This window comes from Salarias fasciatus, chromosome 23 (genome assembly GCF_902148845.1).
Source record: "Salarias fasciatus chromosome 23, fSalaFa1.1, whole genome shotgun sequence".
Classification (NCBI taxonomy): Eukaryota; Metazoa; Chordata; class Actinopteri; order Blenniiformes; family Blenniidae; genus Salarias; species Salarias fasciatus.
Window position 1 is genome coordinate 23,733,977 of NC_043766.1, and position 25,785 is coordinate 23,759,761.

Here is a 25,785-nt window from a genome sequence, read left to right on the forward strand (position 1 = left end):
AGCGCAATACTTAAATTTCCCTAAAGCAGTGGCACTCTTACTACTGCACAGACAATTTGACCTATATGCTTTTTATTGTCCGTTATTCTGTTTGAATCTTTCAGCCGATACCGTTATGCTTTTATCTTACAGCAGCCATGAGCCTACAATTTTGACCACGATAAATGAAATAAAACCAATAATGTTATAAAAACTAAAACAAAATTTAAATACAGTAATAATTAAAAAAAGATGCTGCACACCATGTGTCCGCCAAGAATAAATGTATAAGAATGAATATTACAATTCTGCAATAAATTATAAATATTTTAAATTAAAAAACTGTGATATCTATGTATTATGACTTAACTGACTTCACTTATTCAATCTTCAAATATTTTCAACGTTACTTCAATAATGGATTACCTTATTAAATTGACCAAATGTTATGTGAATACTACATTTTTGGCTTGTTACATCTAAAATAGCCAGAAATATTCAGCTTTAGGCCATATTACATGATGATGAAGTTATCTTACCTGTTTTTATTCATCTTCTTGTCATTATTCTGTATTTGTTGCTGTGCCTGTTTTGGATGTAAAAGCAGTTTGAGTTCCCTTGTTGCTGAAATGTGCAACATAAACAGCATTGCCTTACCTGGGTGTCTTCTTGTTTGTCTGACAGCCTTTTTGATCTGGTTTCCTCCTAATTTCGAGTTTACTGAACACCACCTGAGAGCATGCAACCAAGGATCTGTCTGTTTACTGTGTTAGTTGATGAACTGATAATATATACCTGCGTTCTGCCTAACATTTAGTTTTATGGTGTTGAAATGCTTCATTTCAAATTGTAGTTTTTTTGTCTTTCAGCTGCTTTGGAATCTTGTCGACTAGTGAAAAAAGAGACCTATTTGGTAAGTTACCCCACCTTCAGTCACACTTTTACACACCTCTTTTTCCATCACTAACCGCAAAAGCTGTTGAGGGAAAACCCAAAGATTCAACAACATGCTCTGAAAAGATGAAAGGAACCTCAAGGTTGAGGTGTGAGTGTTTTCATGATTACTATTTCCTTATGAAAAAGGGAAATAATTCAGAAGTTCAACTTAAAAAGTAAAGTTGTATTTAGTGCTTGATGTCTGTAGACACTTTTATCTTTCAGGTCAGCAGGAACTGATATGAACCTTACAAAATAAACAGCTGACAGCAGCAGACAGCTTCCCTGTTCTCAAGCTGAGGCCCCTGAGAATGTGCTTTCTTTTTTGAGCTTCTCACAAGTTGAGCCTTAAACCTCAGAAACAATTGTAATGTAGCATTCCAAGAAACTACCATTTTGAATGCTATTTGCATTGATTGAACAATGTGTAAAGGCTGTTTAAGGTCTTTATGGTAAATGTCTTCATCCACAAACTCCTTGTAGGCATTATAAGCCGCATGTGGACCCTTCTTTGCATTGCTGCATCTTTAGAATTTTGTAGAGATGGATATTATTAGAAATCTATTCTAGTGTGCATTATATTTATACCAAACACACAATGAAAAGAAAATGCTGTAAAGAGAAGAAAGTAGACAAACCAGATGAAACTTTTGATACCAGCGTGAATTCATGGTGGCTGGTGTTCACTGGGGACATACTTTTGTTCTCAAAAACACACACAAGAAGTGGACAACAGACAATTACATTGTTCACTGCAGAAGAGAGAGAGAACATATTTAGCAAAAAGAAAAAAACTGAATTAAACTGACACACTGACATGAGTGAAAAAAAAAAAAAAAAAAAAGAAACAAACACTGACCAGTAGAAACTTTTCATAACGTTGTGGGATGGCTGTGGTTCAGTGGGCAGAGCAGTCGTCTCTCAATCGGAAGGTTGTTAGTTTGATTCCTGGCTCTGCATGTCGAAGTGTCCTTGGGCAAGACACTGAACCCTACATCGCCCCCAGTGGACGGACTGAGTGCCTTTTGCATGGCAGCCGCCTCCCCTGGTGTGTGAATGTGAGTGCGAATGGGTGAATGAGATATTGCAGCGTAAAGCGCTTTGGGCTCTGTCAGTGCAGGGTAAAATGCGCTATATAAAGCCTCGTGAACGCGCATATCATAGGGGTAGGGGTAAGGGTAAGGGGTAGGGGTAAGGGGTAGAATTGGGATTGGCCCTAAGTGTAGTTCATTTACCAATTCATGGAGGCTGGTGTTCACTGGGGACATACTTTTGCTTTCACACACATAGAAACATACATGCAGTGCACACATGACAGAAGTTCATAAGGCCAAGGTTAACTGCAGAATAGAGAAAACATAATTGTGAAATAGGGCAAACGTCGCGTTTGGGGTTAGGGTTTTACATAACCCTTCAATTTTAAACCTTTCAAATTACACAATATTACAAACCGAAGCTTGTTCATGTTGGCCAACAGGGTTCCCTGGTCTTTGGCTGATGTGTCTTTGTAGAAGATCTTGTGGAATATCTACAAGACACGTAAAATGTATTTTTGAGACTGTCCTCCCCTATAAACGATGATAATCCGGCGTCCTCACCGCGCGAGCTGAAATAATAGAACTTTTCAAGCGAATTTGTGCCAGGACAGCCTATCAGCGTGGAGATCGTCACAGACGTGCTGATGGAGGGCATGCAGAGCTCCGACCACACAAAGCAGTTGTTGGCATGATGCTGCGGCGTGCTTCTGGTGCTTCTGGATGCATACTACCCTAAGGAGGCGGTATGAGCTTAGTGAGTTCCACCGTCTTCTGCAGGAGGTGCGCCTGGACGACGGCCGGTTCCAGCGCTACTTCAGGCTGACGCTGTGTGAACAAGTAAAATCACGCATGCTGCTCGTGGCATAAATGGTATATATATATTGTAGCGACCGCGGGGGTCGCTAGGGCCGCTGCTAGAGGCAGCCTGTTCCGGGGAGCCGCGGGGCATGCTGGGAGCTCCCCGTTCTGGACTTTTGGGACCATTTGTGGGCGTTCTTTGTGTTCCTGGGGTTTCCTTTATTTATGGTTATGTTTTGCCTTTATGTTACTGTGCTGTGTTTTCATTTGTGTTGCTTTTATGTTTGCTTTGTGTTGGACCGTGGGCCAGGGGGGTTGCTAGGGGAGAGACCTGGGGCCTACAGCCGGCATTATTTGTCTCAGTGTTGGTGTGTGAAATGTTCCCTGTGCTTGGTTGATATAACGATAAAGCTGGGTTGAGCAACAGAGCAATCGCCACCTCATCTTCTTGCCTGAAGTTGCCGCTTGAATGCCACTAAACATATACATACATACATATATATATATATATATATATATATATATATATATATATATATATATATATATATATATATATATATATATATATATTTATTTATATATATTTTTAGGAGTGTAACGGTATTTGTGTTCATCCCGTCACAGTATGGGGGTCCCGGGTCTGTACACATGATCACACGACGAATACACGAGTGAGCGTAAAAAAAAGGAAAAGAAAAAGAAAAAAGCTAGTCCCGATTCCAACCGCTAGGAATGCACTGGACGCGGAAGCGTAGCGGAGGCTCCACGCCGGCGCTTGGCTGTTCGTATTGGAGGCCTATCTGCTGCCTGCGCTCTCCGCGCTGGTCACACATCAACTGCACTCGGCTGGATCCGTCTGCTCTCGGTTTTCAAGTTTGTTCCCTCTGTCTCGCTCTGCCAGGGTGAATGTGTGTGTTTTGGTGACCTGTGGAGAGACTTTCTCTCCTCCTGTCCTCTTTTTTTCTGCATCACGTGAATCTCTGTTGCTGAGTGTGTGCGTATGTCTGTTTGTGTGTGTGTCCATGTCTCTTGTGATTTGACCCAGGTGACAAATTATAGACGGACGAGCAACACCATAACTAATCGGCATTTAATTTATTTTATTTTGAAAATTGGCCGGATTCTCTTGCCTTTTCTGTTTCCGACTTCGTGTCTGGTCCGTCTGCTTGATCCAGCTTGACAAATGGCGCTCTCAGGGCTCGCGTGGAAAATAGAACGAAGTGGAGCGGAGCCGCGGCGCCCCCCTGCGCGTTGTGTGTGGACAGTCAGATAGGTTAAAGGTGTAATACAGGATTTTGATTTCCGGGTGGATCACCTAAATAATTGGTGGGTCTGTTTGTCAATCATTCTGACGAGCTGGTTTCGTAAGGCGGTTCTGCGTGCTTGCGCCCAATAAGCTTCTCCCTTTTGCGCATGCGCATTCAGAGTGTTTATGTAGCCGGTGAGCTTCTGAGCTAGTACTTACCGATGGCGAGTCTGACATAATGAAACTGTAACTGTTTCGGAAAACAAACTTTATGTATGAGCGAGGCGGATCGCAGAAAGTGTAACAGAACCGTGCACGCCTGGAGAAGAGGAGATCGCGCTCGCACGCTTCCGCGTTTCCTGGGAGAAGCAGGAGAGCCGGGCGGATGGTCTGGCGCATGTGTGTTGTTCAAAAAGTGAGTAACAGACGTTTGGCTTCGTCTTTTCGAGAAAACCCTGTATTAGACCTTTAACATGGGAGGCGATAAGAAACTCTGTGCGCGGCGCGACCACGTCCAATGCGTTCTCCCCGTTAGGTAATGAGCCTAAAAACTGTGGGCAACCACCATTACCATAGAACAGTGGTTTTCAAACTGTGCGATGCCCGGGGGGGGGGGGGCAAGTGTGACCGTGGGGAACATGCTGTTTTCCCCGCCGGACTAAAATAAAGTGTAATTGCACATCCACTCCAGTAGTTAGCAGTGGCGCTCTCATTGTCAGGGTGTGCAGCTCTAGGTGTAGGTTTTTTTGCAAGGAGCTGCAATGTGAAGCCAGTAAACAAACCCTGAGACAACATGAAGACATTTTCAACAGGGATGAAAAGAAAGGCGGAGAGAGACGAAGATAGTGAGTCAAAAGAGAAGTCTGGCTGAGTGTAGAGAGGCAGGATCCACTCTCAGGGCAGAGATCTGTGGGCATGCTGCTTCCTTTTGCAACATCTTACCTTTGTGAAGCCAAACCTCGCTTTGAGAAGCTGTGCACTGCAAAACGTGCTCATTGGACTCTATGCACAACTTCACCACTTCCTGAACTTCAGGAGGCTCCTTGTTTCCTGTCATCCATGATAGGACGAGCTGATTAATGCAGGTGTGTCTGACCTCTGTAACAACTTCAGACACACCTGCATTAATCAGCTCGTCCTATCATGAAAGACAGGAAACAAGGAGCCTTATATATTGTGCTCCTGAGTTAATGTTGCTGAAGTGAATTTGAATTTGTTATTATTTATTAATTTTGTTTAATTTTATTTTCCAGCAGCACATGGTGCAATAAGTCTGTCAAAAATGTTTACAATTGAAACAAGGATATTATTATTTTTTGAATTTCAGGCAAATTGATGCACTTAAAATCTTTTCTTTACAGACTAATAAACAATGTTAATAAAGTCTCTCTTGTAAGTTGAACTATATCTCTTTCTTTTTTGTTTTCTTTAATGTTAACAAGGATGTTATGCAGAGGTGTACCTATAACAATTTTATAGACAAATGCTATTATTTATAGTTGCGGCGGGGCAAATTATTTTCTTCTTGCTAGGGGGGGGCGTAACAGAAAAACATTGAGAACCATTGCCATAGAAGAAGAAGAAGAACAACAAACAGGTCCAAGCATGAACAAACGAAGAAGAAAGTACAAGTGGAATGAGAGATGCAGCGTGAGGAGTTGGAAGACCCGCCAGTCTCGTATAAATCTGTCGCGTGAGAAAGCTTGGGAAAGATGCTCTGGTACATTTGTGAGCTTTTGTTACTATTTCCCCACTGTACCGAAAAACGTACCGAACCGTGACCCTTACACCAAGGTATGTACCGTACCGTGGCTTTTGTGTACGTTACACTCCTAATATATATATATATATATATATATATATATATATATATATATATATATATATATATATATATATATATATATATATATATATATGAGGGAATTGTTTTTTTAACCATTTTTTCAAAATGGGGGGAATGTATATTTTGAAATGCCACATTAGATTGCTCTAAAATTTGCTGACTGACATCCTGGGATGGCCTACTATGAGTGTGACGTGAAATGGTTTGTGTGTTTTTTTTTTTTAATTAGAGGAAAAATAATCCCAGCAGTGCTATTTTTGGAGAGCTGTTATTTTGAAATACCACATGACATTGCTCTGAAATTTGGTGAGTGACATCCTGGGATGGCCTACTGTCAGCCTGAAGTGAAATGGTTTGTGGATATTAGAGGGATTTTTTTTAGATATAAATCCTGTATACAGTGACCTAAGCTTGTCTGCACTGTTACCGTAATGCCTGGTATAAGCGCAGCACTTAGTTTTCCACGCAGAGGGATGGCTTTACCACAGTCTGTAGGAGAGGTTGGGAGTCTGTGGCCTCAGGACAGCCACCTAAACACAAACAGCTGATTACTGCCACCTGATCATGACAGGAGGAGAGCACATTAAGAAGGAAAGCTATGCTCACTCATAGCAGCAACTTGACACAGTTTAAACCCCAAACGCAGCCCAACAGACAAGCAGGGCTCACAACAGGAAGTGAGGCAGCCCAGGGGCGGGATCTACTCCAGACTCACAGCGGTAGACTATACAAACACAGTTCTTATATGATATCTATGGTAGAGTTTGCACAAGTGGGAAAGAGCTACTTTTATAGACAGCTCCCCCTACCGAGATTGGTTTAGTACTGCAAGCAAGGAGGGGATCTCCTCCTGCTACATTTGCATCATGCAAATCACAGCACCGTGTTTTTGTTTAGATTTTAAACATTGCTGACATATTTTTGGTGGGATTGCAAGGCTGTTTTTTTTTTCTTTTTTTTCAAATGACAGAAGGAGAAACTTTAGAAGTCTCCATAATAACAGCTTGTGAAGTTTAAAATGACATTTCAGCTACATTAGGCATCAGCATAAAACCACAAAAGCATGGACTAAATTCAGTAGAAAATTAAGACCTTGATTCATTCTTATTTATTTCAAATGTTCTATATTTCATATCAGCCATATCATTAGTATTCAACATTTTCGTCAAAAGTTAATAACAACATTGATATGAAAAAAAATAAGCTGAATTAAAAAAAAAAAAAAAAAGGAGTTGCAGTGAGGTTTTCTTGACAGATGTTTTCATGGGCTGCTGGTCTGCCTAACAACAAATTATTCAACTTAGCCCAATCTCTTCAGTCTTACCATACAAGATTGCACTATAAGATCGTGAACTGAGTGACACAATCTAGAGATTGAGGAATAGCGAACAACACAGAGCAATGGCTGCAGTTCTTGAAAACTACACACTTAGTTGATCTGACAAGCATATTTAATCCATTTAGCCACTGAAAATTAAACAGGATTACAGTTTAACTACACAAATATGAACAGTGAGCTGGCTGCAAGTGCTAATAATTTCGGTAAGAGGCATTAATTTCGTGGTGATCACACTAACAAAAAAGCACAGATGCAGGTTCAAGCATTAAGGTCACCAAAAGCTTTCTTAATTACTTCATAAAATCTGCCCTTCTACAACTGCCAATTATTAAAAAAAAGAGTGAGCTGCAGCTGAAGTGACTCAACACTGCCATCTAATATGCATGAACTGAATTCCCTTAAAAAAAAAAAAAAAAACTCTGCAAATCATTAGCCAAATAGCATAACTGCCCAAGTAATTTTTGGGCCAAATTGGGATATCTGGCTGACTTTACTCTTCTACCACTGTTGCATCACCCTGCCTTATTATGTCCTCAGCCTGTCAGAACACTGGTGAGGGTCTAAAATCATTGACTGCCATCATCATCTCTTTGACTTAAGTGTGTTTTTTCTTGTTTTCCGAATATGCTCAAAATATAACTTAGGCAATTATGCTAATAGGCTAACAAAATGTATTTTACCAAAGGCTGTAGGAAAATAATGCAACGGCAGAGGATTGCTGTTTTACAACAGGGGTGTTCAGTACTGCTCCTGGGGCCGAGGGGCGGGGGTGGGGTTAAACCCAGGAAACTCTGAAACAACTCTAAAATGTGTGGAGGTGGCCCTTCAGGACCAGGATTTGACACCTCGGCTTTACAAGATACACGTAGTGCTCAGAAACGAGTGTGCTAAGTATAGGATGTGGAACGGTCTAACGTGGTACTGCACACAGACGGTACGGTTTGGGACAGCGAGTGGCTCCCAAGGTATACTCCAGACTGGGCTTCTCTCCAGGGGGTGGAGAGAAAGTAAACCTCTGAAGGAGGGCGGTGAAGAAGAGGAATAACTCCATCTTGGCCAGTGGTTCCCCAAGACACATTCGCTTTCCTTGGAAACACACATGAAAAAATTCAATTTCGCTTCATGCATATAATGGGAAATTTTCTTTCATCAAAGTTTGTCTGTATTGTGGCACAATACAAATACACCCCGTCCAACGCATATGATGCATGACCCGAAGATAGTTTATTTCTCATGTGGTGTTTGTTAATGCCTTAGTTAAAAAAGCACAAGTCTGGGCATTTAAGGTCTTTTCTGCAGGGACTAACCTGTAGAAAAAGGTAGGAAAGCTTCTCTCTTCCTGAATTTACCATCCTCATCCAGAAAGTGTTGAGGGTTGAAGGAGTGTGGCGTTTCCCAGAATGACTCATCATGTAGGACTGAATTGAGAGTGGGGATGATCATTGTACCCTGCAGAGAAAAGACTTTCAAAGGTAAGTGCAGTAAATTGGAAAATTTTGAGAATGTGAGTAAATACTACACTAAAACAGGGAAAAAGTTTCAATTGTCATTATTTACTGGGTTTTAAGCTGTGTGGTACAAATGAGAGCCAGTAAATACACTGTAATTTATCATTTAGCTTTTTAGATTGTCACACATTTGTATTCTTTTACTGTGATACCTCAGTACATTTTAGTTATTAGCTTTACTTTTCATAGTTAGCTATATCAGTACTTTCCCTTTCAACAGTGTCACTGACGTACAGCTACTTTTAATTGAGAAAAAAATAAGAGTACTTTCAGCACATCTGCCCTCTGAACATTACCTTTGGGATTGTGTATTTATCCAGTGTGGTGTCCTTAGTAGCCATGTGAATCACATTGAGAGGAATGATATTCCCCATCCTCTGCACCTCATGTACGACTGCATCAGTGTAAGGCAGGTTTTCTCTGTCACTCATAGCAGGCTGTCTGGATGAACCCACCACAGCGTCTATCTCAGCCTGGACTTTTTCTGTGCACAGTGAAAACAGAAAACCAGTGTGAATGGTACACTATGAAGATGACTGAGGGGGGAAATGAACACCTCATACACCGTTTCCTATCTTCCACAACAACAGGAAAGCCACAACACAGCTCTCCATAGACATAGGTAGGAGTATTACAAATTACAAATATTGTATTTTGAGGTATTTTCTTTTTCAGGCATGCAACTTTTTCACACTTTAAAACTATTTACAGCATGTGACCTACCTTGCTACTTTTAAAGTAGTACACCCATAATGTGAATTAAAAGCATTCTGTGTTTCAGCAGTCAGTGAGTTTATTTATAAGACATGCAGATTTGATCTAAATCTTCAATTGTTTGAATGGGAGTAATTTTAAACCTAGATATTTGATAAGACAGATGGATAGCTGGACAGATGGACGGAAAGACAAATAAATAAAGAACATACAGACATTTTGTCAATTGATGGCAGCTCAAGGACGGATTTGGGCTGTTTTGGTGTGTAGCGGTGTGGTTCCAGGTGTAGCCTGGCCTCCACCTCTAGCAGACTGTGACAGTGCCATGCCAGTTCGTCTCCACCTCTCACACAGTTTACAGCACTGACGATGTGCTGCCGTTCACTCAATTTTCTTCTATTAGTGATTCCACTGTCACCACAAAATAATGTAGTTTTCCTGGCCTTCACCTCCCCACAGGTGCTCCTGCTTCACTCTCTGTTAAATTTTTCGTGTCTTCTCGGTCTCGACTGAGCGTAAAAGTCCCTCGATCAGCAGGCAGAATATTCATGAGTAACTGCATTGACCCATTTATGGTAAAAAGAGTTCCAAGCTAAGGTAAAACCTGAGATGATAACATGTTCGACAAGGCTTCATTTGACCTTTTCCAAGTCATATGCTTTATCAAGTACCTTTCAAGTTAGTTATACAATACATACTCATGGAGGCTGCCAAATTGACTTAAATAAGGAAAAACCTGCTGGGAAGCAAAACGTTTCATCCTGTTTCTGACCAGTCTGGTGGTATTTGCTCCAAAACTCACCTTGTATGTCAGGATAGTAGATCATGTACAGCAGACCCCAGTTTAACGTGGTGGCTGTGGTCTCTGTTCCGGCACCAAACAGGTCCAGGACACAAGCACATAAATTGGTGAGATGAAAACCTGACTCTTTGTCCTCTGTCTGATCAGGTAAGAAGGTGAAAGCAAGCACACGTCATCACATTTTATTAAAAATCACAAAACAATATGCATAGCAGAGACTAATTACACGACTCACCTCTCCCATTTCAACGAGGAAGGCATCAATGTAATCTCTTGGTGATGAGGGGTCCAGGTTTTCTTTGTGTTCTTTAATCCTGATTTCTATGAAGTTATTTACCCTCTGCACCAGGGTGAATATCTTTTGATGAGGTCCAGGCAGCCACCTCAGTAGCCAGGGCACCATGTTGTACATCTACAAGGGAAGAAATTCATTTATCAGATCAATTGACACACTAGAAATTCTTACTGTTTTGTCTCTATTTGAATTTAATTTTATTGATAATGAATCTATCAGCGGCCAAGAGCAGCAAATAATCATCAAAAACACATCAAGACTGCACTGAAACAACAGCCATCAGATTCCCAAGTGAATAATGAAAATGTTTGACGCAGTCTTTGTCATCTTCCAAACCTTTAAAAAAAAAACAATTCAACAATTAAATTAATTCACGTAATAAGTCTGCAAGAACAACAGCTTGGTTTTATTTGTTTCCAGTAAGCAAAGAGATGACATACAGAATATTAATTAGTGTGTATCGCCTCTGATTCAGTGGAGTCTGACAGTAACAGACACACCCAGCCTTATAAAATCCAGAGGACACAGAGACCCAGACTCCTGTTAAAACATCACAACTTAGAGAAGATTTAACATCCATTCATCCATTATCTCCCATTACTGCCATACAGTACAACACCATCCATACTAACACGGACTTAAAGATGGGGTACACCACGAACGCACACATGCAACAACTTTAAAGCCAATTGATCTGAAAACGGTCAGATTACACGAATAGCTGAAAAGGTTCAGGTTATGTGGCATGTTGACTAAGAAACTGGATTTGTTGTTGAAACAATGAAAAATTATATTCAGTTTGAGTGTAAAAGGCTCACCTGTGCCCATGGACCTCCCTCCAGATATATCACCTCAGTTACAGTCTGAAGAATAGTCTGGTAATTCTTGTCTGTGTACTCAAATCGGTTCCCAAACACTAAACAGCAGATAATGTTGGACACAGCGTTGTTCAGCAGCAACTGTGCATTATAAGGTTTGCCTGCAAAATAATAATAGAGATGTGGATTACATTTTAAAAAGGATATAAAGACTCATAGCTTTACTTCAAATAAACTAAATGTTATGGAAATGTACTATTGTTTCTATTCTAATATTAGCAACAACCATGATGGCTTTTCAACATGTATCTGGTCTTATTTAATGAGCTGGAAAATTAAAGCTGGAAGATCGAGAGAGACAAATGCCAAAAATGTATCTCATAATAGCTATGAAATATAACACAGATAAAGTAAAGTTGGTGTAATGCGCGGTTTGTTTTTTGCCTTGTTGATCTGTCAACACCTCCGCGAGGTATCGGCACTCCTCCTGGATGAACAGCTCCATGGTCTTCTTTCCCAGGCCAAAATTCCTGAGTGTATGAAGAGCAAATCTTCTCTGCTGCTTCCACTGGTGACCGTTTGACAGCACAAGACCTGTCAGAAACAAAAAGAAAAAATATTTGTGCTTACCGAGAAATAAGCAGGAAGCATAACACTACGATTATGTTAGTTAAGTGTTAGAGGGGGAAAAAGAAAATGCCAATTTCTTGACACTAAATGTAGCAAACTTTACCATTATTTCCAGCTAGTTCTGCAAATAATGGGACTGTTGGCCGATCGAGGAAGGCTTCTCCGTGTTGTACCAAGGCTTCTTTCACCAGCTTGAAGTCGTGAAGGATCACGACCCTCCCGCCAAACAGACGCAGGCTGTAAATGTTCCCATACTTCTCTGCTAACTGAGCACAGATAGAACATGGGGCTCAGGCCTAAGGTGACACATCTACTGAAGATGTCAAAAACCAAAACAAAACAAAACAAAACACACACACACACACACACACACACACACACACACACACACACACACACACACACACACACACACACACACACACACACACATAGACACACAAAACCACAGAAAGTAACATACCACGGTAATGACAATACAGAGTGAATATTAAATATCCAACTGACTCAATCAATCAAAGAGGTATGAAGTTAATTGTCTGTTATTTTATTAAAACAACATAAGTTCAGTGGGAACTGAATCAATACATTTGTGAAAATACCAATCTCTAAACAATAAAGCCCGACAAGATAGTTCAAAGTACTTAACTTTATGCGTTGGATTACCTACTGACACACACGCGCGCGCACGCACACACTGTCTAATGTTTTAATGTTTAAATATTTTTTCCACTACTGTTCTTATTCTTTTGCAACTTTTTCTGTCACTGTCCACTTGCTGTTGTAACAAAGCAAACTTCCCCATTATGGAACAAATAAAAGAATACGCCATCTTATCTTAAACACACACACACACACACACACACACACACACACACACACACACACACACACACACACACACACACACTGTGTAATATATAGATGCGCATTGCCTTTGACAGTAGAGGTTTCATTATTTTGTGTGTGTTATTGGTAATCAATCATGCAAAGCGCTTTAATTAAACGACCCCATGCAGAAATAGCTAATGAGCAGAGGAGTAAAGTGTCATCATTGTTAAATATCGGTGTTTTCCTGTTATTTACCTCTTTGAACTGCAGGTGGATTCTGCTGGGTTTGATGCGGTGCAGGTCCCCGATCAGAGGCAGAGCCCAGGGTCCAGGAGGGAAGTTTTTTGGCGCTCTGTGCTTCAAAACATCAACCAGCAGGAGAAAAATAAAGAAAAACAGTAAAACACTTCTTCCGTCGACCCACTCCAAGCCGAGAGCCCCGAGGACCGTCTCCGTCTCTCCAGCCATGTCAGCCCAAGGTGAGTTAAACTGCGACGCTGTGGTCCCACAACACACACATCAGAGAGTTTTCCTCAAACGAAACGGAGCACGAGCCACAGGAAGCTGGAGTTCACAATAAAAGCCTGCCTGCATGAGAGCAGCAACAGTAAATCTATGTACAATGACAACAGCTCTCACTTAAAGGTGCAGTAAGTAAAAATAAATAAATAAATAAAAAAATATTATAATAAAAATAATTGGAAACATGCGCCTGTCACCTAAACCTTTTAGACAGCTGCAGCTCAGGTGGAGTTTTCACCAACATGTACAGGGTGGAGCCAGGGCCGGCCCGGGCTTCAGAGGCGCCCTAGGCGAGCCCGAGACGAGCGCCCCTTGGGAGCGTGTTTTTCGAGCGGTCCTGACATTTGTTGAGGGGGGTGGGGGGCGCCCCTTGTACGACCGCGGCGCCCCCCTCGGGACGTGGCGCCCTAGGCGGCCGTCTAGTTGCCTAGAGCCGGCCCTGGGTGGAGCACATGAGCTTCAGTCGCTGCGCTGCCTGCCTGTGTGTCAAAGGCTCCACTTTAAAATCTTACTTACTGTCCATAAGGGTTTGACTTGTCTCAGGCCTAAATATATATTCAGATTTACTAGTAGAATATTAAAGCTCCAGACCCCCGAGGTCCTGGGACGAGGGTTAATTGTTTCCAGAGTCGTAAGAATCAAGGTGAAGCAGTTTTTACTTCCTGTGCTCCTCACCTGTGGAACAAACGGAGGACTGCTGACACACTCCTTTTTAACACTCAGCTTGCCTGTATTGAACGATACTCTTTCTACATGGTGTATGAAGGGCATCAAGCGCATAAAAGACTTGTATTTAGCTTTTTAGTTTCCCTCATTTCAGCAACTAAGTTAAAAAAAACAACAACTTTTTTTCAGTATAGCCAACTTCAATATTTAATTTTGAAAAAATATTCCCCATTTTGAGTCTTTTTGTGAGAATCGCAAATTTTGGGGGGAGCTGCCTAGCTAGTGAGACATTTTAAAGTTTATTATAATGTTTATAAATTTGAGCATTTTCCCCAAAAGGTTTTGGGTGGCTGAAGAGATGCGAGTAATCTTGCCTGGAGGCCGACTAAAGTATGCTTTCTTTCTCACTCTGAGAATTTTCCCTGGAAAACATTTTCATCTTTATGTGCAATAAAAAAATTCTTGCTGAGCTGATATTGCATTGAATTTCTGCATCTCCCTTTGAGTGTTTGTTTTTTCTTCAGTTTAGCAATATTGTAATTTTCAAACACAAAATAATTCAATAGGAAATACCTAAAAGGCACCAAGTAAATACAAAGGGAAAAGGTTGTTTATATTGACTCAAACACACATGTTAGGGATATAAGATATTCCAAAAAAGAACTAATTCAGAAAAAGTAATTCATTTTGTTTTCAAATATATACCAGTCAGTAACAAAAGTTGCATCCGATTTTCAGTGTCTGAATGAAGTGTGTTTTCAGCTGAAGGTTAGGGGAAAGGTTGTTTCTGGTCTTGTGATATTTTAATAGCAACAGTCACAAAAGCGACTGCAGATAACTGTGGTGTGGTCCCTGCTCAATTTCCACTAGTTTGAAATTTAGTAAATTATTTTTTCATCTAAATGACAAGGACAGTGAAAACAGCCTTATTTTGAAAGTCATTGGAAGTCTTGCACCAAACTCATTGATAGTAAAGTTTGTGTTTTTGTTTCCACTGGGGGATTTGAGGAGTGTCTGAATCTTGGCCGGATGTCAGTATAAACTTCAACAATGAACAGTAGAGCTGTCCTTAAATGTCAGGGAGATTTAACTACAATCTTTCTTTTTCTAGAATGAGCTGTTTATTAGTTGCATGTTATCCTGTGCTGTGTAATAATCATATATTTTTCTGATTGTGTGAATAGAAGTGAAAGTGGAAAATGTATTTTCTTCTCTTAAAACCTTGGTTACACGAAGCTCATGTAAGTAAATGCACCTCCAGGGGAGACTTTTAAAATGAAGAGCAGTGCTTTCAGTCATGCAACATTTTCATGTGGACTTGAATCTACTTCCTGCAAGCAACCTGTCACTTTCAATCAGCTGCAACATTTCTTTATCAACAGAAATATGCATATTGAGAAATTTTAATATTTAGCTAAATATGAGTAAAATTATTCTGACAATCATACCAAAGAAGTTGTTAAGATCGACAACTTATTCAGGCCAAATGCATCTAAATCCAGTCGAACTGAGACCAAATAATGAAGTAGCAGGTAACAAACACTATTTCTGCCGCCTTTAGCATACAAGTTTCCATTAACCTGGAAGGTAATCTTATTTTGATTAAAAAAAAAAATGGTATATAAACTTTCACAATGACAACCTGGACTCAATGCTCACTTTTTGCGGAGCAGCTGCTGTGGATGGAGGGGTTTCCAAACTTATCAAGCCACTCAACATTTTCACTAGTCACAAACAACTTTTTTTTGGTGGGAAGATTATTTGGCAACAGTGTTGAAGTTGATCACAGTGTTTCCACGTATCCCCTTTACTACCTAATTCTACATGATGGCAGGTAAAACATCGCTTTTTCATAAACAACATTTTATTTATTTTCTCTGTATTTAAATAATTATTAATTGCTGGCTCTGCTGACAGTAGCTCTGTTTCACTTCCGCCCCTCCACCAGGTCTTGTTTTGAATCCTCTCCGCAGAGAAAGAATTAAAAAAAAAAAAAAAAATCCTCTAATCTAAAGTCAATATGGGAGTTTTGCAAAAATCTCAGTTATATGCACATATTTCCATTAATATGAAGCAATGACTCTTTCTGGACAGAAAATCCTTCAGGTTTCATACTGAGACGACTCATGTTAATTGGAGCCATTCAAAAATCCCATTTAGTTCAACATAATAGACAAAAGTTCAACATAGTCTGACCCTTTCATGGTGGGTCACTCACCGTGTCGTCCACCTGAAGGCAGCTGTCCCACAAACCCTCCCCAAAACGAGCAACCTAACACCAGTCTGACCTTTATTTCACCCTGGTTCACATGCTGCATTTTTCCACTCAGTCATGCCACATTTCTTTGAACACAAGCTTTTGTTCAAAGTGTCGGTACCAGTAAAACTGGTTTGTGTGTGTGTGTGTGTGTGTGTGTGTGTGTGTGTGTGTGTGTGTGTGTGTGTGTGTGTGTGTGTGTGTGTGTGTGTGTGTTTATAAAATCTCAGTTACACATTAAAAATGCATTTTGTCTATTTCGATTCCTTTTTTTAAATGTACTATCTCCATAAAATTATCTTTTTAATCGAAATAATATTTAGGAAAAGTTGCTTCTCAGTCATTTATTTTGCACTGTTGTTTTAGTTTTTTTTTTAACAGATTAAATGATGTATATTAGACACTTGTATGCTCTTCTTTTTTAAATGCATCGGTCACTCTTTTTGAGTGAGGTTTGTTTGGCTGGCATATGCTATGTTAGCCCACATTTTAATTTTAATTTAAGTATGCTTGTTTCTTTTCTTTCCTTATTTTCAAATTATAGCAAGCCCAAGATTTTGAAACAAAACAAAAACATAAATCTTGTTTTACATGTCCAGCACAGCTGACATAAACACTGAATTTGCAGCACTTGAAAAAGTAACAAACCAGAATGTAAACAGTGAGACTAAGATCTATTGAGACCTTCATGTGAACTTTAAACACAATTCAAGTTCTATCAGTCCACGAGCCAACAGAAACAGTTCAAATTCCAGACTTGTTTTGCACTGCAGAGGTTATATGAGGCGAGCAGTGTTACATAATGACGTTTGGGCCCTTTTTCCTTCCCTCTCCAGCCAAATATGAGCCACTCCTCGAATCTGTTGATAAGATTAGACTGGGGTCTTTCAGAGAGTTTGAAAAAAAAAAAAAGCTTCCAGTGAAAGACCCTTCTAAGAACTGTGGGATGAGTTTCGAATGAAAAACAGCAATGATTTAACAAGAATCATTTCCAGCATGAGGATTTGTTTCGTTCGACCTTGTTTTCATAGATTTTTCTCAACCTTTTGCAAGATTTACTTGATTTATTTTGGGGGGGGGAGGCAGTACATAACAAAAAGTCAAGATTTCACATTGTTTTGTTAATCAAACCGAACGCTTTTGATAGCAACTGCTTTTTGATGTTATAAGACAATAAAACATGCTGCAAGTCATGGCATGTAAAGTGATTAATTGAGACATTTTGCAAGTTTGAATACTTTGAGTTAGAAATACTTCACATTGATTTTTCATTACAACTGAAACAAGCTGAAATTTTGATGCATGTTTTATTAGATTAAAAGCCTTCTTTAATTCAGTCTGAAATAAATTTTTGATTATGTGCGCGGATATCCAGAAATGATCTACCGGCAAAAGGAAAAGAAAAAACTCCAAATCAAATGTCATTTACAACAGGAAGATTGACAATTTTGATGCTTTAGAAGATACTTGTGTGAAGAACAGGCATTCGTTATGCACACTGTGATTGTTGGCAGTTTAGCGCTGCACAGCACAGACGCGGTACGGTTTGGGAGTACGGATTCCTCCCAGTGTGTATTCCAGGGTGAGCTCATCTCCAGGAGCTGCTGAGAATGAAAACCTCTGAAGGAGGGAGGTGAAGAACAGGAACAGCTCCATCCTAGCCAGCTGCTCCCCGAGACACACACGTTTTCCTGGGAGCAGAAACACTGTTCAGTTGTACTGAATACACTAAATATTAGTTTTTCCAAGATGAAAAAAAAACAAAAAAAAAACAACAACTGTTAGATGAGAAAACATTGCAAAAAGTAAAAAAGAGATAAAAGGTCATAAGCTTTAATAATTTAATTTGAAAACATTTTTTAGAACTGAATAGGCTGGAATTTAATAAATACAAAACAGTGTGTCATGCTATTGATTCCAATAGCTGTTAATATTATCCTAAATCATGAAAAGTATCAAAAAGTCTGACATTCAATTAAATATTACTACTTGGTGTGAGATAAACCACTGTCAGACAAGACCACTACAAACTGGCACTTCGTTGTTTATTTGGCCGTTTTTGCAGTTATCATGAAAAACTGAAAAAACAGTAATCACTCAAATCCTAACAGCAGACCAACCTGCAGAGAAAGGAATGAAGGCCTCTCTCTTCCTGAATTTCCCATCTTCATCCAGAAAGTGCTGAGGGTTGAAGGACTCTGGAGTTTCCCATATTGATGCATCAGTGAACACCGAATGAAGTGTCGGCATTATCGTGGTACCCTGAGGGGATAAGTGATGTTAAAAGGGTTGATTTGGAATATTTTCTCTAATCATCCATCCATCCATCCATCCATCCATCCATCCATCCATCCACCTTTTCAATCTATTAATCTGATTTTGGGTCTTCGGAGGGCTGAGGGCCATTCCAGCTGATTATGATCAAGGGCAGAGTAAAATCTTTACATTTTACCTATCTATCACACAGAAAGTCACTTTCACAGCCGTGGGCAGATTGAAATCACAAATTACCTGAAACATATTGGAAATGTGGGAAAAAAACCTTTTGCATACACAGAGAAACACGTAATGATTGCACAGCGCACTGTGATCACATATCTAGCACAGACTGATGCCTTTTTTTATTGCAGTGCCATCTGAGATCAAAGATGGCCCATATCAGTTTTGATCTCCCACCTTTGTCCGTTGTGTTGACCCCAGAATGACGCTGCAATCGTGTGTGTGAGCTGCTTATTAAACTCTGTGGCTCCTCGCCAAGTGATTGCGAATCCTCAGACTGGGGGCACCTGCTGCTTCAGCAGATGATGAAAGACTTGAGGCATTTCCTGCTGGACCCTCACTTCACACTGCAGCTCTGCCAGCAACGGATGCGCCTTCATTTGTTCTATTTTTGCAGCTCAACACAGCATGCAGCATTTACAGTCATCCACCACTGTCACCACTGAGAACACTGACAGTCACATCCTGTTCATTCAGAATTTCTTCAGCTCAGTGGAGATTGTTGGTCAATTGAAACAAATTTTGAGTCCAATAAACAGTGTGGTTTCCATTTTTGTCATGGTGCCGGGTCTGGTCATTCTGGTCAGATACTCTGAGTCTTTTGATATTCTTCAAAGTCGATACTTTGACCTTGAAAGTTTTTGTAGTTTTTCATTGAGGAACAGTTGTCTGAAACGGCACCACACCTTTTAGACACTGTTGCTGATTGGTGTTAATCTCTGATGGTAAAATTCTTGACCAGCCATGCAAATACCATGTTGCCATTTATCCTCACTAGTTGTGGAAAATATTCACTGTCAGCTTTATGTTTTTTTTCAACTCTTTGTTGAGCCTGTTGCTGTCAGTGTTGTTGCCTTCAACATTCAAAATGATTATAAGATAAATCATATTAATGTTTTATTCTATTGGGAATTAAATATGGATGAATGGAAATTGCAAATCATTCCATTCTGGGTTTTTTTTCTTCACATTTGTGTCCCAAAATCTTGCAGGTGATGCTAAACTCTCATTTTTCAAACATTGTGAAGAGTTGCCTGTATGCTGTTTACCTTTGGGATTGAGTAGTTGCCCAGTGTGGTGTCCTTGCTGGCCATGTGAACCAAATTGAAAGGAACGATGTTGCCCATCCTCTGAGTTTCATGAATGACGGCATTAGTGTAGGGCATGTGGTCCCTGTCAGCCACGTTGGGCTGTCTGGATGAGCCGATCACAGCATCTATCTCAGCCTGGACCTTCTCTGCTCACAGTGAAACAAAAAACAGTAGAAATATGCCGAGTGCATGCAAAAAAAAAAAAAAAAAAAACTTCTAGAAGGTCTGCTATAACAGAGTTCCTCATATAAGCACATTTACTTTGTATGTGTGGGTACTTGATCATGTACCGCAGCCCCCAGTTTAAAGTGGTGGTGGTGGTTTCACTTCCAGCTCCGAACAGGTCCAGGGTACAAGCGGAGAGGTTTTCAAGATCAAAACCTGACTCTGTGTCCTCTTTCTGCAGAAGAAATGAATAGTGATGCATTTCATGCATAACACATAACAAACAAACATAATCTAGACCCATGAGTTTACTCACCTCACCCATCTGTATGAGGAAGGAGTCGATGTAGTCTCTGGGTGATGAGGGGTCCAGGCTTTTCTGGTGTTCTTTGACCTTAATATCTATGAAGTCCACTATCTCCTTTATTAGAGAGATTACCTTTTGGTGTGATCCAGGCAGCCACTTCATCAGCCACGGCATTGTGTTGTAGGCCTACAAAGGAGAACAACTGTTACCAGATCATCTCACAAGCTGGAAACATAGAATGAACATTAAACCTTATGCTTGAGTTTCAACCTTTAAAAGCATAAAAGTCAGCCCTATCAAGCCTTTCATTAAGGCGGCCGTCTAGTTCTCCCTATGCCTAGAGCCGGCCCTGTATAAATGCATGACAATCACAGAAAACAGGAAAAAAATGTTAAACAATGACAAGTACTGTTATTTTGCTTTGTCATTAGTAAAGGGTGACCTCTTGCCTTTATGTTCACTTGGTCAACTGTGTCTCATTTTGGCCAGTTTAAAGGAATACTCTGAAGATTTTGGACCCACGCCCTATCCCGATCATTTACAAAGTGAGATAATCTCATAAATACCTTTGTTGTGACTGTGCATCCACTGGCTGGTTCTCAGCTATTAGCATCGTAGTTAGCTTAGCTCAGCTGCTGGAGGTGAAGAGGAGACAGAGCCGGACTGACGAAAGTGGACAAAATACTCCTTTCAGTGGTCCAGGGGACGGCGTATTAGCACGTGAAGTAAATTCGAATGGTTCTAAAACATTTTAAAAGACGTGTTTTCCTTTTCAATCCATTAAAATGGCGTGTTGATACACAGATCTGCACAAGCATAGTGCTCCGCGGAAGAATATACCAGGCGCACAGCAGCTGAGTCTATGCTTCTACTGCTGTGCTCCGGTATATCCTTCCACAGAGCACTGCGCATGCGCAGGTCTGTGTGTATCAAAACGTTATTTTAACAGATTGAAAAGGAAAACACGTCTTTTAAAATGGTTTATAACCATTCGGATTTACTTCACGTGCTAATACGCCATCCCCTGGACCACTGGAAGGAGTATTTTGTCCACTTTCTCAGTCTGCCTCTGTTTCCTCTTTACTTCCAGCAGCTGAGCTAAGCTAACTACGATGCTAACAGCTGGGATCCAGCCACTGGACGCACAGACACAAAAAAAGGTATTTATGAGCTTATCTCACTTTGTAAAAGATAGAGATTGGGCGTGGGTCCAAAATCTTCAGAGTATTCCTTTAAAGCTTTTGAATAAACTTAATTGAGTCAGATTCCTCATCAGGTGCTTTATTCTCATTTTAAAGTCTTGAAAATCCTTTATTATGACTCTAGGATTAAATGTTCAATTTGATATTAAAGCTAGGGTTGGCGATCTTGGAAAACTAGCGTTAGCATGCAGCATCTCCCCAAGGCTCCGCCTAGCTAGCTCCGCCCAGCTCCCACCCAATTGGAGGAGCTCCATTTGGGAGCGGAGACGCCGTGCGCGCCGCTTCCGCGTCCAGTGTGTTCCTGGAGTAACCTGTACTCAGCGCTTCGTTTCTTCGTTTTTCTTTATTTGCACTACGGCAAGTTATGCCGCACTCAACGGTAAGTAAACCCCCAAACATTCTTCTCCGCCATTCTGCAACAACGCTCCATCCTTCTACGCGCGCACTGAACCAGGGTCAGTGCACGCCATTGACATGTACGCGCAGGGGGCAGGTCGAACGGCGAAGGGATTTGATTGGTTTAAAAAAAGGTGTCCCCTCAAGCCTATTGGTTGCTGTTTTTCCTGTTTTGCTCCTGCTGTAGATAGCGGATATTTTCCAAACTACTTTAAAAACACGCTATGAATTGCTTCCCATCGGGTCATAAAGATAATTTTAACCATTATTTAAAAAAATGTATCTCATTCAAATCGCCAACCCTAGCTTTAACTATAAATATATAACAGTGTTCCCCAATCTGATCAACAACCAATTCACTATTTTTGATCTGAACTGAAATATATGGTGACTTTGCTTTTAAAAACACACCGTAGTAAAAAGTCATTGTAAACAAACAATTATATAAAATGTGAAAATTAAATTAAACTTGTGCATCAAATGAAGATGTGATTTCAGCAAAGTACTCCAATTTGCAAATCTTTCTATAAAAAGTATTTTTGAACAAAGGAGACTCACCTGTACAGTGAAACCTTCCTGTAAGCGAATTGCATCGTTGAATTTCTTCAGAATTAGCTTGAAATCATTGTCTGCGTAGTCAAATCGATCCCCAAACACCAAACAGCAGATGATGTTGGATACAGCATTGTTCAACAGCGGCATTGCAATGAAGGGCTTGTCTGTAAAATAAAGAGTAAAACATGACCAAGATTGAAATGACCTTAAAGGGATACTTCAACATTATGGCAAATTGGCCCATTTAGCGCAATTCCTTAGTCATTTCGAACAGCATACTTACTTTTTTTGTGAGGGCGAGCTATTGTTTATTCAGAGGTGAGTCGGGGAAGGTTTTCGTGACGGACACAATGGAGGTGAACGGTATTTTTGTTCCCCCTCATCAAACTCATCAAATACAAAATCCAACAACCCCAAAACACTTTGGTGGACACGTTCTAATCCGCACATTCACTACGCTATGAAATATGAATGCAAAATTACCAGATTGAGTTGTTTATGCGAAGATTTCTAAGATGGAACTACTTACTAAATATGGCGTCTGGGCGTAGTGATTTCAAAAGAAAAAGTAGTTCCCAGTATTTGCTTCAGTGTCTTAACGCTACAATATTATTTGATGGTGTTCCACAGCGTAGTGAATGTGCGGATTATAACGTGTCCACCAAAGTGTTTTGGGGTTGTTGGATTGTGTATTTGATGAGTTTGATGAGGGGAAGCAAAAATACCATTCACTTCCACTCTGTCCGTCCCGAAAACCTTCCCCGACTCACCTCTGAATAAACAACATCTTGCCCTTCCAAAAAAGTAAGTATGCTGTTCGAAATGACTAAAGAATTGGGCTAAATGGGCCAATTTGCCAAAATGTTGAAGAGCAGCTGTGGTTTTGTTTTTTGTTTTTTTTTTTCTTTTTGCCTTGTTGTTCTTTAAAGGCCTCTGTGAGGTATCCACTCTCCTGCTGGATGAACTGCTCCATGGTCTTCTTGCCCAGACCAAAGTTTCTGAGTGTGTGAAGAGCAAATCGTCTCTGCTGCTTCCACGGATTGCCGTTTGACATGACGAGGCCTTTTGGAACAAACCAGGCAGCATTAGGTCAGGGGTTTGTGACAAATTATGTTGTTTACTGAATGGACTCCAACTATAACTGTGTTGAGACAAAAGATTGAAAAATACAAAAAAAAAAAAAAAAAAATCAAAACATACAACCTTTGTTTTTAAAAACTGTCTCAAACATTGGTACGGTGGGTCGATCTATGAAGTCTTCGCTTTGAAGGGCCTCTTTCACCAGGTTGAAACCATTGATGACCACAAGTCTTCCACCAAAGAGACGGAGGCTGAAAATGCTCCCATATTTCTCTGCAAACTGAGCACAGACAGCAGATTGGGGCCATTACATAACACTGACGAATCCTACCTTTGGCACTTAAAAAAAAAAAAAAAAATCCATAGAGATAGAAGGAGATAAAAAAAGTATGACTAGAGGTTTTGTTCTATATTGTTCTATCTTTGAATTTCACGTGAAAGTTGTGTCACTTGACATTTGTGACTTGGTGCACTTTGATTGCTCTCTGTGATTGACCACCGGTTGCAGAATGCCAACAGAAAGTTGAACAAACTGTTAATAAAGTTTAAAGTTGAATTTGGGAATATGAAAACCACATTTTAGACCACATTTTGTTGTGCTGAATCACTTGAACATGTTTAAAACATATCATGATGTGTGGACTTCGTCTCATTCCTAATCATAATAAAGTTTATATAAACAATAGTGAGACAAAAGGTTTTAATGGGAAATATCTGAAGGTGTGCCTGAAAATATGTAAATATCAGCACCAAATCATTTGTGTACAGACCATGTACGAGTGCTTACATTTGGTTACCTGCCTATACTGCAAATTTCAGCTGAAGAGAAATACATCAGGCATCATAATTCGGCATAAACCCAGCATCCGTTCCCTTGAATATCCATTAAAGAAAATTAAAGATCCATCTGATTGGATCACTAATCAGTGCAAGTCTAATCCATGATTCACATCTGATTTCATTTTTGTTGTTGTTTATATTTTAAAGAATCATCTTTAGCAGGGTACCAGATTCAGCAGGTTAGAAGCTGATGTCCGCTGAATCAGATGTGAGAGAACTTGAGCACAGTATTAGACCCCATGCTGGTACTGATGTGAGCCCCAATTAGTCAGTAGAGGGGTTTGACTTTCAAGGTCGCAATCCCCCCACTTCCAATGTCTGTACGTTCAAACATCCTTAAATCCCAGATCGCTGACAGTGCAGGCTGAGTGGCTTACATGACAGTGCATTGGCATGGGGCTACATGTTTGAATGGGTGAACGATATTAACAATATCAAGCGCTCCCGGAGTACTGACTGCTGCACTATGTAAGTGAGATTAAGCTTATGAAATGGTTTCTATTTTTTCATTTTCATTTTTTCAAGACTATTCAGATAAAAAACAAAAAACAAAAAAACATTTGTGTGTTTAGTCTAAAGTATATGAATATAATCAATTCTGCATTAAAACAAAAGGAAAACATTTAGTTTTTATTTTTTGAGATGCACCTACAATACTGAGTAGTTCCGTGGTCATAGCCCTAACCCTTTACAAAAACAAAATTAAAACTTTGTGAGAATGAGTCAAATTATTCATCCATCTGTCAAATACTCAAAGACATCAAATGAACCGTCATTGAGGACTAAGAACACCAAACAGTTAAGCTCAGAACTATGTGAAAATAAAATATTCAGTGTCTCTGAACATTAATGAGCTTAAAAAAGTCAACAACAGTCATGCAATTATGTGTAAATTACTACGTTACTATGTGACTACACTTTACAATTCGAGCACCACCTCCTTGAGTTAATGATCTCCCCAGTTTCTGGAGGGATGACTGGGCTGTTTTCAGCTAATCCTGCAAAGTTTTCATGTTTGACTGTAGTGGCAATATGTTAATAACAATGCTTGCAGATAAATATTGATGGATGCACATATACACTAGGTGCTCTCGGTGCATACATTCAATTTCTTATATGCAAATGTAAAAACTAGTAACAAAAACAATTGCATGATAATATTAACAACAACATTACCTCTGCGAACTGCAGGTGAAGTGTGGCTGGTTTGATTCGATGAAGGTCCCCAATCACAGGTAGGGACCAGGGTCCAGGAGGAAAGTTCTTTGGTGTTCTGTGTTTCAAAACATCAGCTAGCAGTATAAAAACACAGAAAAATAATAAAATGCCTCTTACATCTATCCACTCCAAGTTGAGAGCACTGAGTATGGCCTCCATTTCTACACTCTGACAGGTTTTACTACAGCCAGACAGAGGAGGACAG

General features: G+C 40.1%; 2 protein-coding genes across 2 annotated transcripts; both read right to left on the minus strand.

Annotated features, from left to right (window-relative positions):
• Positions 1–7,934: 7,934 nt before the first annotated feature.
• Positions 7,935–13,315, minus strand: LOC115381931 (cytochrome P450 2J6-like). Its single transcript, XM_030083573.1, has 9 exons — positions 13,038–13,315; positions 12,055–12,217; positions 11,766–11,915; positions 11,322–11,482; positions 10,444–10,620; positions 10,209–10,347; positions 8,989–9,176; positions 8,492–8,633; positions 7,935–8,270 (listed from the first exon to the last, which is right to left on the minus strand). Exons 1-9 carry the CDS (start codon positions 13,248–13,250, stop codon positions 8,095–8,097), a joined length of 1,509 nt encoding a protein of 502 aa, XP_029939433.1. The 5' UTR covers positions 13,251–13,315; the 3' UTR covers positions 7,935–8,094.
• Positions 13,316–17,160: 3,845 nt separating this feature from the next.
• Positions 17,161–25,778, minus strand: LOC115381933 (cytochrome P450 2J2-like). The gene is made up of 9 exons (XM_030083575.1): positions 25,539–25,778; positions 23,646–23,802; positions 23,355–23,504; positions 22,446–22,606; positions 20,299–20,475; positions 20,079–20,217; positions 19,776–19,963; positions 18,348–18,489; positions 17,161–17,918 (listed from the first exon to the last, which is right to left on the minus strand). Exons 1-9 carry the CDS (start codon positions 25,737–25,739, stop codon positions 17,743–17,745), a joined length of 1,491 nt encoding a protein of 496 aa, XP_029939435.1. The 5' UTR covers positions 25,740–25,778; the 3' UTR covers positions 17,161–17,742.
• Positions 25,779–25,785: the final 7 nt, after the last annotated feature.

Coding starts and splice junctions, on each gene's coding strand:
- LOC115381931 (XM_030083573.1), bottom strand. CDS start 13,250: ATGGCTGGAGAGACGGAGACGGTCCTCGGGGCTCTCGGCTTGGAGTGG. Junction 11,916..12,054: donor AGAACTAGCTGGAAATAATG/GTAAAGTTTGCT, acceptor TGTTTCTGACAG/GTCTTGTGCTGTCAAACGGT. Junction 10,348..10,443: donor TCCTCGTTGAAATGGGAGAG/GTGAGTCGTGTA, acceptor TTACCTGATCAG/ACAGAGGACAAAGAGTCAGG.
- LOC115381933 (XM_030083575.1), bottom strand. CDS start 25,739: ATGGAGGCCATACTCAGTGCTCTCAACTTGGAGTGGATAGATGTAAGA. Junction 23,803..25,538: donor TTCACCTGCAGTTCGCAGAG/GTAATGTTGTTG, acceptor GTCTGTGCTCAG/TTTGCAGAGAAATATGGGAG. Junction 22,607..23,354: donor GGCCTTTAAAGAACAACAAG/GCAAAAAGAAAA, acceptor TTTATTTTACAG/ACAAGCCCTTCATTGCAATG.